This window comes from Hippocampus bargibanti, linkage group LG06 (genome assembly GCF_051943395.1).
Source record: "Hippocampus bargibanti isolate YZ-2025 linkage group LG06, ASM5194339v1, whole genome shotgun sequence".
NCBI lineage: Eukaryota > Metazoa > Chordata > Actinopteri > Syngnathiformes > Syngnathidae > Hippocampus > Hippocampus bargibanti.
In genome coordinates this window covers 10,174,501-10,188,358 of record NC_142739.1, presented here as the reverse complement: position 1 = coordinate 10,188,358, position 13,858 = coordinate 10,174,501, and the positions used below count along the sequence as shown (strand labels likewise).

Sequence of the window (13,858 nt, the reverse complement as noted above, 5' to 3'; positions counted from 1 at the left end):
CATTCATCAAGGAGGAGACTGTGCTGAGCAGTTGCGCCTTTTCGGCAGCACAAATATGCCAGCACTGTTTTTGATTGGGAGGAATTTCGGTGTCATTTGATTGCCATCACTGGACAGCTCTGGGGCAATTGTGGATTTTTTTGTGCATGTAATGGGCAGCATTTTCACAGCCCCGCTTTGTTCAGCGGAAAGGTCGGTGCTGTTGGAGTCTGTGGCTGGATGGAGTGTGGATGAGAAGTAAGGCGCGTCAGCACAGAGAACCGATGCGTATATGAAACTATCGCGGCTTAGAATTGAAGCGGATTTAAATGGGGCAGGAGATGTGAGACAATCTCTCTCTTTTAGTCAATGGATGTCATTTACAGTATACAGTTGACTTTTTTATTTTACTAGACTTAGAATATCTCTTTCTTCTATCCTTACACCCCCCCACCCCATTCCCTTTCAAATTGCTGCTGTGGACTGCAAATTTCCCCATTGTGGGACGAATAAAGGTTTTCTGATTCTGATGGTACGGCTTTGTTTTTGCTTTCAACATTTAGTTTGTAGCAGATGTGCTCATTTGACCATGATGTCCATGATGCTTTGATCCTCTCCTCGTTCATCTAGAACTTCTTTATACAACAAAGAGGGTACAGAAAGTGCTTAAGGTTGAATGACTGTGTCTTTGTGTTGTCATATTATTTGTTATGTAGTTTTTTTGTTCGTTTTACTTCAATTTGGCGCCATGAGAGTGGCTGCGTTTCCAGGAGCTCCTATATTTTGTTGTTCTATTTTTTCTTTCCTTTCCTCTACCTTTCATAACTTTGCTGCTGCAAAATGTAGATTTCTCCACCTCGAGACTAATAAAGGCTAATCCAATCAAATTCAAAATGATGTGACAGGCTAGATTTAGCCCCCGGGCCTTGACTTTGACACAAGTGGTGTATACACAAGCAAGAGTGCTAGCAACAATGACATAACACTGATGATTATTTGATATGGAGTCAATCGACTAAAACAAAGAGCTTGAAGTCAATGATGATCAATGTGCTCCGCTGTTAATGGGTTGCGCTCGGCTCTGTCCATTAGTTACACACATTGGGCAGGAAGTCAGCTGTGTGCGCTCCCATTAAAACAACACATGGCACAAACAGCACTTCAGAGGATCGTGAAAAATGTTGCATATTTGTATTTACAGCAAGAATTAACATTCTTGAAAAAAAAAAAATAAACAAACACAAATCAGCTCACCTTGAAATTGTGAATCTTCTCATAGGAGCACTGCTTCTCCGGAGTGTCTTTCAAGGCGCTCTGCCGCACCAAAGAAGACGAGATCTGTGGACAGGAGGCCAAAAGTTTGAGAGGCTTCCATAAAAGTGTCCCTTTGCTCCCCAATTTGACTCCCAGTGCAAAAGCCAACAGTTCCTGTCGCTTCCGCTCTTGTCTTTTCGCCTTGTGGTTGATCAGATCCCCTGTTAAACCTCCATGGTTATTTTCGGCCTCTATCCCGGATTGTTCCCAAAGACCCTCCATCTCCTCCAGAAGAAGATGCGGAAGGGACCTGGTGTCGGCCCTGTGAACAAGTCCAGTCGGCTCGCTTGCCACTCAGTTTGGAGGGCTACTGATGACTGAGAGCGAGGGCGTCAGCAGGGAGGGAGACGAGCAGGGCCAACAAGACGGGTGGTGGGTGGCCTGAGGGCTGGAACGTGTCTCGCACAATGGCCCTCTTTCACACGCCCAGGAAGGAGAGAGAGAGAGAGAGAGAGAGAGAGAGAGAGAGAGAGAGAGGGAGGGGAGGGAGAGAGAGAGAGAGGGGGGGGGGCAGGCTCTATGATGGGGAGGGGTTTTGGAGGGGGGGTGCTGCTGTCAGGACTGTTTCACACAGCTCAACAGCTCTGTAAAGCAGGATCAATAGTGCAGACACCCTCTTTATATCACAGAGCACACTCACATTCGCTCACTGCCTTCCGGCCACACTCCACTCCACTTAGCTCTTGATTCAAATGCTAGGAGCACGCAGAGAGCCAAGCAAGGCTTCCTAAATGTGTCACTTGCTGCCACCAAAACATACCCTGAGATTATTAGACCGGACGTATGAAGAGTTTCTGTCCTCATCAGCGGAAGAGATCATGACCTCCATCTTTTGTCAGATAGCTGGTGGAATTCCCCCTGAGCCTGTCACCCAAATGCGGTCTTCCAGAAACAGCATCAAACACAACAAAACTCAACGAACAGCGGCAGAGCCAGACTCAAAACTAGGGGTGGTGGGTGGATTACCGCCATAATCCTGACATAGGGAATACTGTAATCCCAAAGTGCTCAAATCCATGTAAAAGAGCAAAGGAAGCTCAATTGCCCCCCTTGAAGCCATACAGTGGGTTACCAGTGGGGGGCTGTTGCAGGGAGCAAGTACTTAACCTAGCAAGAAGCCTGTCAACTACACTTATTATCATTCCATGACACTACATGAGAGTACCGTACTTTCCGGTGTATAAGGGGCAACGGAATATAAGGCGCACCCCCAATGAATGGTGTATTTTCTAACATTGTTTCCATATATAAGGTGCACTGGACTGTAAGACGCACGTTCAATAAATGAAAAAGACTGTAAAGTGACCTCGAGAGTTTTGAAAGGCAGTTACACATGAAATGTATTATTATTATTAATAATATATTAAGGTTTTCCAAATATAAGGCACCCACATTACACACTACTTCTTCTACAGGGGGGAAATGGAGTCGATGGCTGCAAACAGTAGTTGTGAGACCTATTGTGGCTCAATATGACTTCGTATGTGAGGCGCACCGGCGTATAAGGCGCACTGTCATCTTTTGAAGAAAATAAAGGCTTTTGGGTTTGCCTTATACACCGGGAAATACGGTACAGTGGGACCTTGGTTTACGAACTTAATTGGTTCCCAGACAGAGTGTGTAAGGCGAAAAGTGTGTATCCCAAAAATTAATTAACCATTAAAATGAGAATCTGTTCCCAGGTCCCCATAAAACATACCTTTCTACTTTCTAATTTTCTAAACCTTAAAACTACAGAAAATATACCTTTTTTATGTATAATAAATGTGCTCTAGTATTATGATTTAAGAAATAAACTGTACTATACAATAAAGTCATTTTATTTACCTTCGTGATGGTCGTTAATGGCTTGATGGAATGGAGTGTCCGGTGTCCTTAGCATTAAACACTTGATGAGGAACATAGGCTTCTTTCACCATCTTGAGGAATGATCCCTTGTAGGTGCTTTCTCTGTGATAATTGTATCTAGTTCTTCATCAATTGTGATCTGTTTAGCTGGGTTGACAGCTTTTTGCATCAAGTGTACAGATGACTTGTGCGGGTTATTTGTGGAGCCTGATTGATGGGATATATTAATCTTGACCAATCACGTGGCTTTAACCGAAGACGCCATTTTGTTTTTTGGAGAACAGTCTCACTCTCTCTCTGTCTGTAACCCCATCCCCCACTGCTGCGTTCTTGACCAATCACGTGGCTTTAACCAAAGACTGGGGACAATAGAGGACAAAAACAGTGGCCACCATTTTCTTGTAAGGAGAAAGGACTCGTTCGCAAACGACACAGCACTCATTGTGGCAGCTCTGTGCGTATTCCGAAAAAAATTGTTCATATGCCAAGGTAAAATGTTCATAAATGTAACATTCATAAACCGAAACGTTCGTAAACCGAGGTTTCACTGTATATGGTTTTTACATTTTTTTTTATCAATAGTGTGTGCACCGATTAACACAGGAGAATAAAACTAATTCAAACTGCACAAAGTCAATAAAAAAGATACAGAAAACTAAACTGTGCTCCAAAAACCCACCGATTAACAGAGTAGAAACTCCAACGATGAATGTTTATTGCAAATAGCATTACTTGATCGTCAATGTTCTAATTTCAAAATTATTGTTCACCCAGGAAGGATTTATTTGTATTTTTTTTTTTTTTTTTGGCCTTGAACTACTGCCCCCAAAATAAACCAAAAACAAATAAATAAACAAATAAAAAAACGAATGAATACATAAACACATGAATAAACAAATTCACAAATAAACAAATACATTTAAAAAAATCATAAATAAGGGAATAAACATAAAAACACACAATTACCGCAGTAAAAATTAGCCTGTGACTGTAAAGTGTTCTTGATAGTTTTGAAAGGCGCTTAGACATCTTTTCCTTTTGGTTTTTCCCTTCAGGGGTCGCCACAGCGAAAAAGGCACTTAGAAATAAAATGTATTATTATTATTAAATAAATAAATAATAAGTACCTAATAAGTACTTAAATAAATAACCAAATAAATAATCCACACAAATTATATGTCACAAACGTGACCATAAACAGAATAGAAAAAAAGTAATTCACAAGTGCTCACCAGCTGTAGTCGCGTAACAGAAAAAAACAGTGTCAACCACTTGTTGAAAAGCTTCTAAGGTCATTTCCGAGCATTCCTTGGCCATTATGCTTTAATTTATCATGAAAAAAACATCTGGTTAATAACATATTTGAGGATGCATTTCACGAATTGATAAGAATTTGTATAGATGTTGCCCATTTTCAAGTGCGAGTCCACATTCTCGTGACAGCTTTCATATTTGCATGACTTGGACCATTCAGCGGTGGCATCACAAACAAAACGGACAAACAAAAGCAAAACACTTGGGGTAGTTAATCCTTTGGATGCACATTGAAGTGAAGACTCACAGGGTTTGCCGACGTATCACATGACACCATGCGTGATCATGGTGTGAACTTTTTGACTTTTGAGAAAAAATTTTCAAAGGGTTGAATTGCAATTGGAGTTTCCGCTGCATTTTATTCCGGATTTATCCGGATTCCTTGAGTAAAGTACCACCCGCGTGGCAGGTGAGGATATGTGCCATTGTGGGTGACATTCTTGTGACCTACGCATACCAGAGGATACGATTTAGCATAACTCAGAAGGGGCAGATGAGAAATATACCACTCGGAGATATTTTAGCCTCAAGAGGGGGAGGAGGGGTGCAGACGAGGTCTGAGCTTTTCTGCGGGCAGATGGCCTCTTGTCTAGCCAAATAAAAAGCAGGGAAGAAAAGGACAAAAGGTGGTCACATGCATAACAAGATCCGCTTTCTTTTGGAGTGGCTTGACTCTTTTCTAACCAATCTTTGGAGAAGGCACAACTCAGTGGACTCCTATGATTTCGAGCTAGCCATCGTGGTATAACAACAAAGTGGTCACTGACAGAGCGAGACAACAGGATTACACCCCCCACCCTGACCGTTGCCTCCCATACACATCCGAGACAAAACAGCACCAGCAAATCACAAATAGACACTGTGAAGAAACTCAGAGCGAGACAAAGTTGCGACAATCTAAGGAAAAAAAAGACATGGCCATTTTGTTCACCTTGGATAACAATAATAATAACAACAACAATAATAATAATAATAATAATACATTTCATTTATAAGCGCCTTTCAAAACTCTCAAGGTCACTTTACAGTCACAGGATGTGTTTTTCTGTGGGTGAGCAGCGGTAGCCACACGTGCCAGCGTTCACTCAACCTGGAAGTAACTCAAATAGATAGAAAGATAGCCAGCTAGCTAGATAGCCAGACATCCATAAAGCTAATAGCTAGCTAGCTAGATAGCTAGCCAGTGAATGGACATTAAACTCTTTTAATTGCCCAAACTAAAGAGGTTCACACGCTAAAAACGTCTACGCAAGTTTGGAGAAATCGAGCTGACTTTTAAGATTTTTGCATGATAACATTCTTGCTATTTACAGACAGAGAGGGTCATTATCTGAACAAACAACAGAGGCACTACTGTGAAAACCATTACGGGGCAAGTAACCAGACCGGCCTGACCGGCACCTCACTGCAATTTGGCCAGTTTGAGTAGTGAGGGTGAGAAGGAATGTGGCAGAGGTTTAACCGCAAAAGGAATCTAGCCGAGAAGATAAACCTACAGGACGAGTTCCCCTCTGGGAAGCATTTTGGTCGCCCCAAGAGCCGCAGTCATGTGAAGGTGCATCAAAAGGGTGAATACGTGCACATATTGGCCATACAGTGAAGCCACTGTGCAACTGAAGCCTCGGGGCGTGGCTGTGAGAACGGTAAACATGAAGGTCAAAAAAGACTTTTGCACACTTAAGCCATCAGAGGAGAGCTGTGCTATTTTGGAGGAATCCAATCAACCCCCCCCAAAAAAACTAAAAAAAAACATTTGGTGCAAACATCACTTCACAGTTCTGATCCTTGTGTGGCGTATGAAAAAAAAAGATCCAAAGGAACTGCTGACATGCTTGAAATGAACATAGAAGGACTTTTAGGACATTAAACATTGATTGCTGTTACTCAAATGGCCATTGACAATTTCTTGGTCCTTAAAACAAACACACCACGGCATCGTACGTCAATTGATGACATGTGGATCGATGGCCTTTTTCCGTATTGATGCTTTGCGTGTCGGGTTACAGCGAGCAAAAGCGATGACTGATGCTGCCACCACAGCTGATGCTCACACTCATAGAGTTGTAGAGAGAAATCCCATGAAGGGATTAATACACACCACGCACCGTTGATTGAACATGAACTGCCATTCATTTGGAGAAATAATGGGGTGGGAATCAAATACCAACTGCCAATATAGAAGAAATAAATTATGATTGCCCTCTAGTGGAAGTTCTTCCAAGGACAATGACAGCGGCCTTCCTTGCTCCTCGGTGGAAAGCCATTCACAGGCTATGACGGAACGACTGCAGCGGTGGTGAAAACAATGCGCTTTTTTCTCTCGGCGTGAATTGGTGTGTCTGATATGCATGTCAGGGAGAGCATAGGCCGAAGTCCTCTCGGTCATTATTACCTTTCAGAGGAGGCAATGAAGCATGGCGACAGTGAACAGACAGGGGCAGTTTAGCTGATAATGTGCACTCAACTCCCAACACGTCCTCTACAACCGTTCTTGTCCCACTGTAAAAATGGCCAGTAGGGCGAAAGTCGATCGAAATCACACTATCACTCCGGGTCTGTTAAAATGCCCACATCGCAGACATCCATCCATCTATCCATCCATTCATTGGATTGGATTAGCCTTTATTAGTCTCGCAGTGGAGAAATTTACATTTTATGCAGGAAAGGGATAACAGTAAGAGGAAAGGAAAGGGAAGGAGAAAACAAAATACAGGACCTGCTGTAATGGCAGCCACTCTCACGGCACCATCTTGAAGTCAAAACAACAAAAAAAACTAAGATAATATGACAATACAAAGACACAGAGAGTCACTCAATCTTAAGCACTTTCTGCACCCGTCTTTGTTGTATGAAGCAGTCCTAGATGAAAGAGTAGAGGATCAAAGTGTCGTTTTCACCAGTGGATAAGGGACATCATGGTGAAATGTGCATGTCTGCTACAAGCTAAATGTTGAAAGCAAACACGAACCTGTAGCATCCATTGATGAAAAAAGATTATCTCACATTTCCTGTCCCACGTAAATCCGCTTCAATTCCAAGATGAGAGAGTTCTACATATGCATCCGTGCTCTGCGTGGACGCTCGCCAGCTCCTCAAGCCATGCATCCATCCAGCCGCAAACTGTCCAACAACACGGACCTTTTCCGCTGAACATAATGCTGCCCATTATCAGTGCAATAAAGCACAATCACCTCAGAGCTGTCTAGCGATTACAGTCAAATGACACCGACATTCACTCCCAATCAAGAACAGTGCTGGCATATTCATGCTGCCGAAAAGGCACAACCGCTCAGCACAGTTTCCTCCTTGATGAATGTCGTGGCCAAAAATGGTGAAAAACAATCTGTAACCAATCCACACGACGCACAACAACTCAAAGTGACAAAAGAATCCATCCATCCATCCAAGCAGTCTTCGGGCACTAGGCAGGGGACACCCTGAACCGTTTGCCAGCCAATTGTAGGGCACCCATAGACGAACAACCATTTGTGTTGACAATCACGCCGAGGGAAAATTTTGAGACTACCATGCATGTTTTTGGGATGTGGGAGGAAACCAAAATACCTACAGAAAACCTACACAGCTACAGGGAGAACATGCAAACTCCATACAGGAAGGCTGTATTGGCAGAATCAAAGATTGCACCTCTGCACTGTGAGGTCGACGTGCTAACCACTCACCATTGGGCCGCCCACAGATAGCACTGTATTCATGAAAACAACAAAGTCTGAGACTAAGTAATGCAATCAGTGAGGGCTCGGATTTGGGAGTTAATGTCCCTTTGATGACAGTATGTGGTTAGTTCAATTACATATAATGACTCAGAAAAAAAACTCCCCAACAACACAGACATAGCATTGAAAACAGGATTCCACACGATGGATCCAAAAAGTTAGAAAAGTGGCCCGGAAAGGTGATTTGGGTATCTTGAGAGAAAATCAAAGTGAAGTGGATTATCTGTATATGTGCATACACTTCTTTTCAGACGTATGGCAAAAATGATTGATTTAAATTGGGACAAAACACCCGCAGATGGCATAATATGTGCTCTTAATATGTTTCATTTTTGATAAAAACTTTCTCAATGCAATCCACTATCCTTACCCAACAAGAAAGGTCGTTTAGTATTTTATTTATTGATTGTATTTATGGCTCTCTTATGGATGTGGTCAAAGAGGTTGGTTTGTAGTCTAGCAGTGTTTTACCATTCTGAATTCATTGATTCATTCATTCATTCATACCATTCTGAATTGAATGTTTATGTAGTCCTAAAACTCAATATTCTGTGGGTCCTGCAATATGAGTGAAAATGACAAAAACCCAGGCACTGTCGTGGACACATTTTAGCACATCAACTGGCAGTGAACGAGTTAATTTGGGGACAACTCCCAAACAGGTAAATATATGTGTATACTGACCTGTTCATCCCTGACAAAGGTGACCCTGCGGGATTCTATGCATCTGCGGCTCATCCTGTGTACCATCTTGTCCTTTAGCAGCGAGGTGTAGCCAAAGTGCTCATAGATGGGATTTGCGGTCATTTTGGCAATGTACTCCGCTGCCTTGGTTTCGATGTAGAGAGTGATGAGGGCGTCGGTGACGAGATCGTGCACGGACTCAAACCTCTTCTCAGCGACAAAGTGCTTCCCATCATAGAACAGCCTGTAGTTGAGCGTCTGAGGCCCGAATCTACATGGAGACGCATGATTTGAACAGTTTGTCCAAGAGAGACAAGCAGGCTGGCTGACTGAGTTTATTGTCGAAAAAAACGGGTGGTGGAATTCCTTCTGGATGCATTGTGACATGGTACCTTAAGGCCAACGTGTGTGTACCAGGCTGTCTTTGGCTTTCCCTGATCAAGTAGGAACCATCAGCTGCCCTGAGAAGTTCATCTGCATATTCTCGAGAGATCATGCCATGAAATCTGGGACAAATTATAACAATGGATTAAAAAAAATCCTCGCTCCCCCAAAAAATATTTTGAAGAACAGGAATTCAATTGACACTCACTCTCTTCCATAATATTTGGGCCTGGTGTCCATCTGTGAAACAGAAAGGACATTGTTGCAAGAGCTTGGGAAAGTTCAAGTTTAAGACATTGTATGTTCAATGGACCAATTCGAATGGCTGTACAATACAATACAATACAATACAATACAATACAATACAATACATCCTAATTTATATCGCATGATCACAACAGCTGCTGCTGTAACAAAGCGCTTCGCATATAAGACAACACAAAGCAAAATAATAAACACAACAGGAACATAAAAACATGGACAGTTGTGCAATCTTAACAACTTTCACCCTTCACTATGATGTTTGAGTACAAGACAAACACTTTATAACATGAAGCAATATGGAAGTAGACAGTTTTAATGAGGTTTTCGCTCAACTAACAATATGAGTATACAAATGCTGCTTTGAGCCTACCTTTCATTTCGGGGGGCTGCACTCACCTCTTTGGGACATACGATCCTTTTCGGTCTCGGGGCCTCCTGCTGTAATTGGTACACTGTTAGAGAGACATATGTGTATTTTAATTAAAGCTTGTGAATGTGCAGTTCAGTGGAAGTTGTAATTACTTAAAAATAGTATATTGGAGGCCCCCCTAAAAAGTTATCTATGTACATTTGAAGAGAAGGCATACTAAATTATAAAGCACTAGACAGCAGCAAGTGTAGCCCAGACATTACAGTATGCTGTATATAAAAAAGAAGTGTTAGGTAGAAAAGAGAAAAAGAACGAGGTCAAAGTACCATCTACCGAACGGTTGTTTATGGTGTAATTGTCCACTCGCTGGACTTGTGTGTACGCCGAGTGGGATTGGTTCCCACTAACTGACGGTGTGGATGTTTGTTTGTTTCTATATGTGCCCTACGACTGATTGACTGGGGACCAGTTAAGGGTGAAGTCTTTCTTCTGCCCTTAAGTAAGCCACAATGAGCTCCAGCAACCACCTCATCAGGGTGGATATGTGGATGGATAGAAATACATATAAATCCTCTAAGTAACATCAACTAATTCACTGCAAATATGTGTCCACTCCAGTGCCAGTTTTTGTCATTATTACTTGAATTCCAGAACCCACATAATATTGAGTTTTAGGACTACATAAACATTCAATACAGCGTTAGAAACCAGCGTTAGACTCTCTTCTTTCATCAGAAAAAAAGTTAATTTCTAAATTGTATGGGTCTGGAGTTATATGAGTACATATTGGTTTATGTAGTGCTTTAACGACAGCTGAAGCTGGAACAAAGCGCATAGCATGGAAAAAAAAGTGAAATGCTGCTCCTTGTGGAAAAGAAAAACCAATGACAGAGGCCAAGGCTAGCACTTTATCGGCACCCAAGCATGAAAAACCAAAACCCGAACACATTCGGGAATGGCACTCATTGATGATGAAATAATAATAATAATAATAATAATAATAATAATAATAATAGTACGGTGAGACCTCGGCTTACGAACACCTTACCTTATGAACTGTTCGGTTTACGAACGTCAAATTTATGAAAATTAAACCTTGGAATATGCACTACTTTTCGCGATGCACACCGACCACGGCTGGTGGAGTGATCTTCGGATCTGGCGGAGTGATCTTCGGATCTTCGGCGGAAGCACACGACCGAACAGCGCTCCAGCCGGCGCACCTTTCCACACCCCCTCTCTCTGAATTCACACCTCGATCGCCTCCGAGGAGCTATTTGCAGATAATTTTGCTATTATGGGACTGAAAAAGACCGCACCACAGGCTTGTGTTCAGCCGAAGAAGACACAAAACAAAATCACAGTCGAGGAGAAGGAGATTATTGAAAAATACGAACGAGGTGTGCGTTTGTGTGACTTAGTGGATCAGTGCGGCTATGCCAAGTCAACCATTGCTACCATTCTCTGCAACAGAAAAGCCATCAAAGGTGCATCTGTTGCAAAAGGTGTTTCCGCAACGGTCTGGGGCAATCGAAGAAGTTGAAAAACTTCTGTTAATTTGGATTAACGAAAAGCAGCTATCCGGACTGTGGCTATGAGAGTCATCAACATGATGAACGATAATGTGATGCCTCAGTTTCGTAAGACATTACAAGTCAGAAAGCAACAGGTGTCAATTAAGAGGTTTTTAGTAGTTAGTACACTCTCTGTACTCTCTTTGTGACATGAAGCAGTTCTCGATGAATGAGGGGAGGATCAAAACGTCCTTTTCAGCAGTGGATCAGGGCCGTCATGGTGGAATGTGCATGTTTACTTTACACTTTACACCTTTATCAAAACCCACAAGGACTCTGTTTAGGGAAATTTGCGGTAAATAAGTCTCTCCGTGAAGCTGAGCCTGAAGGTGAAGGTGAATCTTCCTCACAGTGTGTGTTTTCATGTTTTTTGCTCTTTCATGTCAAACTGGTTTCAGATCTGGTATCATCCATCCCTTTGACATGATAAATGAGTACTGCAGCGGCACAATACGTAATTATTCGAAAACTATGCAGTCATCTAATATATGGAAAACAAAAGCCAAAAGAAATTGCAACGATGTGTCACCGTTTGTATTTGCACTCATGTTGTTCCCCCCACTTGAAATGATTGGAGTCACATCAAATATGGCAAGACTGTATCCATTTCCTCCCACAAGGCAAAAAAAGGGACGCTGAAGTGGGCGTTACGAGGCTCTTCACAGAGAGAAAATTGTATTTTCTCCAGCGAGGTAACCTGTTTTACTCACGCTCAGCTTTGGCATGTGCTTGTGTGGGTGATACTACCATGCATGTGTTTATGTTGCTCAGCATTAAGAGAGGCTCATTTGAAATGTGTGTTTTTCATTCATTTCTTTCAGATAATGAAAAGGTTTGGCTGCGTTCCACATGACTGTTTTTGTAAACATGTATTACTCTTACTACTCAAAATGTATGAGATTTCCATCATGGTTTAGTTACAGCCATAACGGAAGAGCATTTGGATGGTTTACAAATGACAAATACACTTTCGGCATTTGGGGAAAAGTCATTATTAATCATTATACTCACAGTAGGACTTCCATATTGGTGGTTGGTAATCCTCGGGGTCTGTGGAAACACAAAATGCGAAGCAGGTCACTGTGCCGCTCTCAACGGGGTAAATATATTCCTCATCAGCATTTCTGCATCAAGGACAATCAATACACGTCTGCTGGCTTTGTTTAACACATTTTCCAATGGCAACAGCCTGCAGGGTACAGAACTTATCTCGCTAATATGAGGGAATTCAATGATCGGGGAACAAAGTCCTGCTAACATTTGCGAAAAATGATCAGTTATTTCATTTTATACCAAATACTACCTAGAAAGATCCATAGCTATCCTATATTGCCATTTTTTTCTGACCAAATTTAAAATACAGTAACGTAATAAGCCAGTGTTCATCAAAAAAACATAGATTTAATTCCTCAAAAAATATATTTAATACGATTGTAAGCCACTGTAATAATTAAAATGATTTGAACTTTCATACTGCACTCAAATATGTTAAAATAAAAAAAATAATAAAACTGTATTCATGATTTCATGTCGAAAGAGTAAATAAAACTATACTAAAAGATAAAATAAACAACAATTTGACAAAACTTAAACCCCAAAACATTTTTATGTAGACAAATATTTTGAACCAAAAATTTAGAAAGAACTAATTATACTTGGGCAGTGAGTCCTTCGCTCATGAGTGATACAAATGCCACATTGTCTCGACCAGTAAAAAAGAAAAGAAAAGAAAAGAAAAAGAAAAGAAAAGAAAAGAAAAGAAAAGAAAAAAAAACTACCCACTTCATTGCAGCATGTACAGGAAAAGTAATAACCAGTGACAAAAATGCACTTAACTCATTCACTGCCAGACGAAGTTCAAATATGTTTCCACTCGAGTGCTAGGGTTTTTGTCATTTTCACTCAAATTGCACGACCCATTGAATATTGAATTTTAGGACTACACAAACATTCAATACAGCGTAAGAAACCTTAGACTTTCTTCTTTCAGCAGAAAAAATATATTTCCCAAGTTATATAGGTCTGGAGTAATCTGAGCTTGAAATGAAGGTGGCTGTACAAAAGGCACATGCTGCTCTCTGAAGGAAAGGAAAAAACATTGCCAGAGGTCTGACGAGCGCTTTATCGGCATTATCTTCTTTCATGAGAAAAAAAAATCTTTATTTCGAGCTTACTTGGTAGGAGAGTTATCTGCATTGAAAGTGGGGGCTGCTGTACAAAAGGTAAATTTTGGCCCCTCATGGGAGGGAAAAAAATTGCCAGAGGTCTGACCGAAGCTTGAAGCGCACCCCTCTGCACGAAAAAAATCAAAACCCGAACAAATTCGGGAATAGCGCTCCACGTCATGCTTTTCAATTCTCAAATAAATGGCAGTAAATGAGTCAATTGTGAGC

At 41.5% G+C, this 13,858-nt stretch overlaps 1 protein-coding gene across 3 annotated transcripts in view; it reads right to left on the bottom strand.

Moving 5' to 3' along the window:
- Positions 1-13,858, bottom strand: part of chn2 (chimerin 2) — a 37,777-nt gene that overhangs the window by 12,271 nt on the left and 11,648 nt on the right. For 2 of the 3 annotated variants that reach the window (XM_088998073.1, XM_088998072.1), the window contains 7 exons: positions 12,477-12,515; positions 11,024-11,164; positions 9,918-9,973; positions 9,466-9,497; positions 9,266-9,379; positions 8,874-9,144; positions 1,234-1,317 (listed from right to left, as the gene is read on the bottom strand). In XM_088998073.1, the coding sequence (XP_088854199.1) occupies positions 1,234-1,317; positions 8,874-9,144; positions 9,266-9,379; positions 9,466-9,497; positions 9,918-9,973; positions 11,024-11,164; positions 12,477-12,515 (737 nt within the window). The remainder of the gene's footprint in view (positions 1-1,233; positions 1,318-8,873; positions 9,145-9,265; positions 9,380-9,465; positions 9,498-9,917; positions 9,974-11,023; positions 11,165-12,476; positions 12,516-13,858) is intronic. The other variant, XM_088998074.1, reaches the window with a different exon arrangement.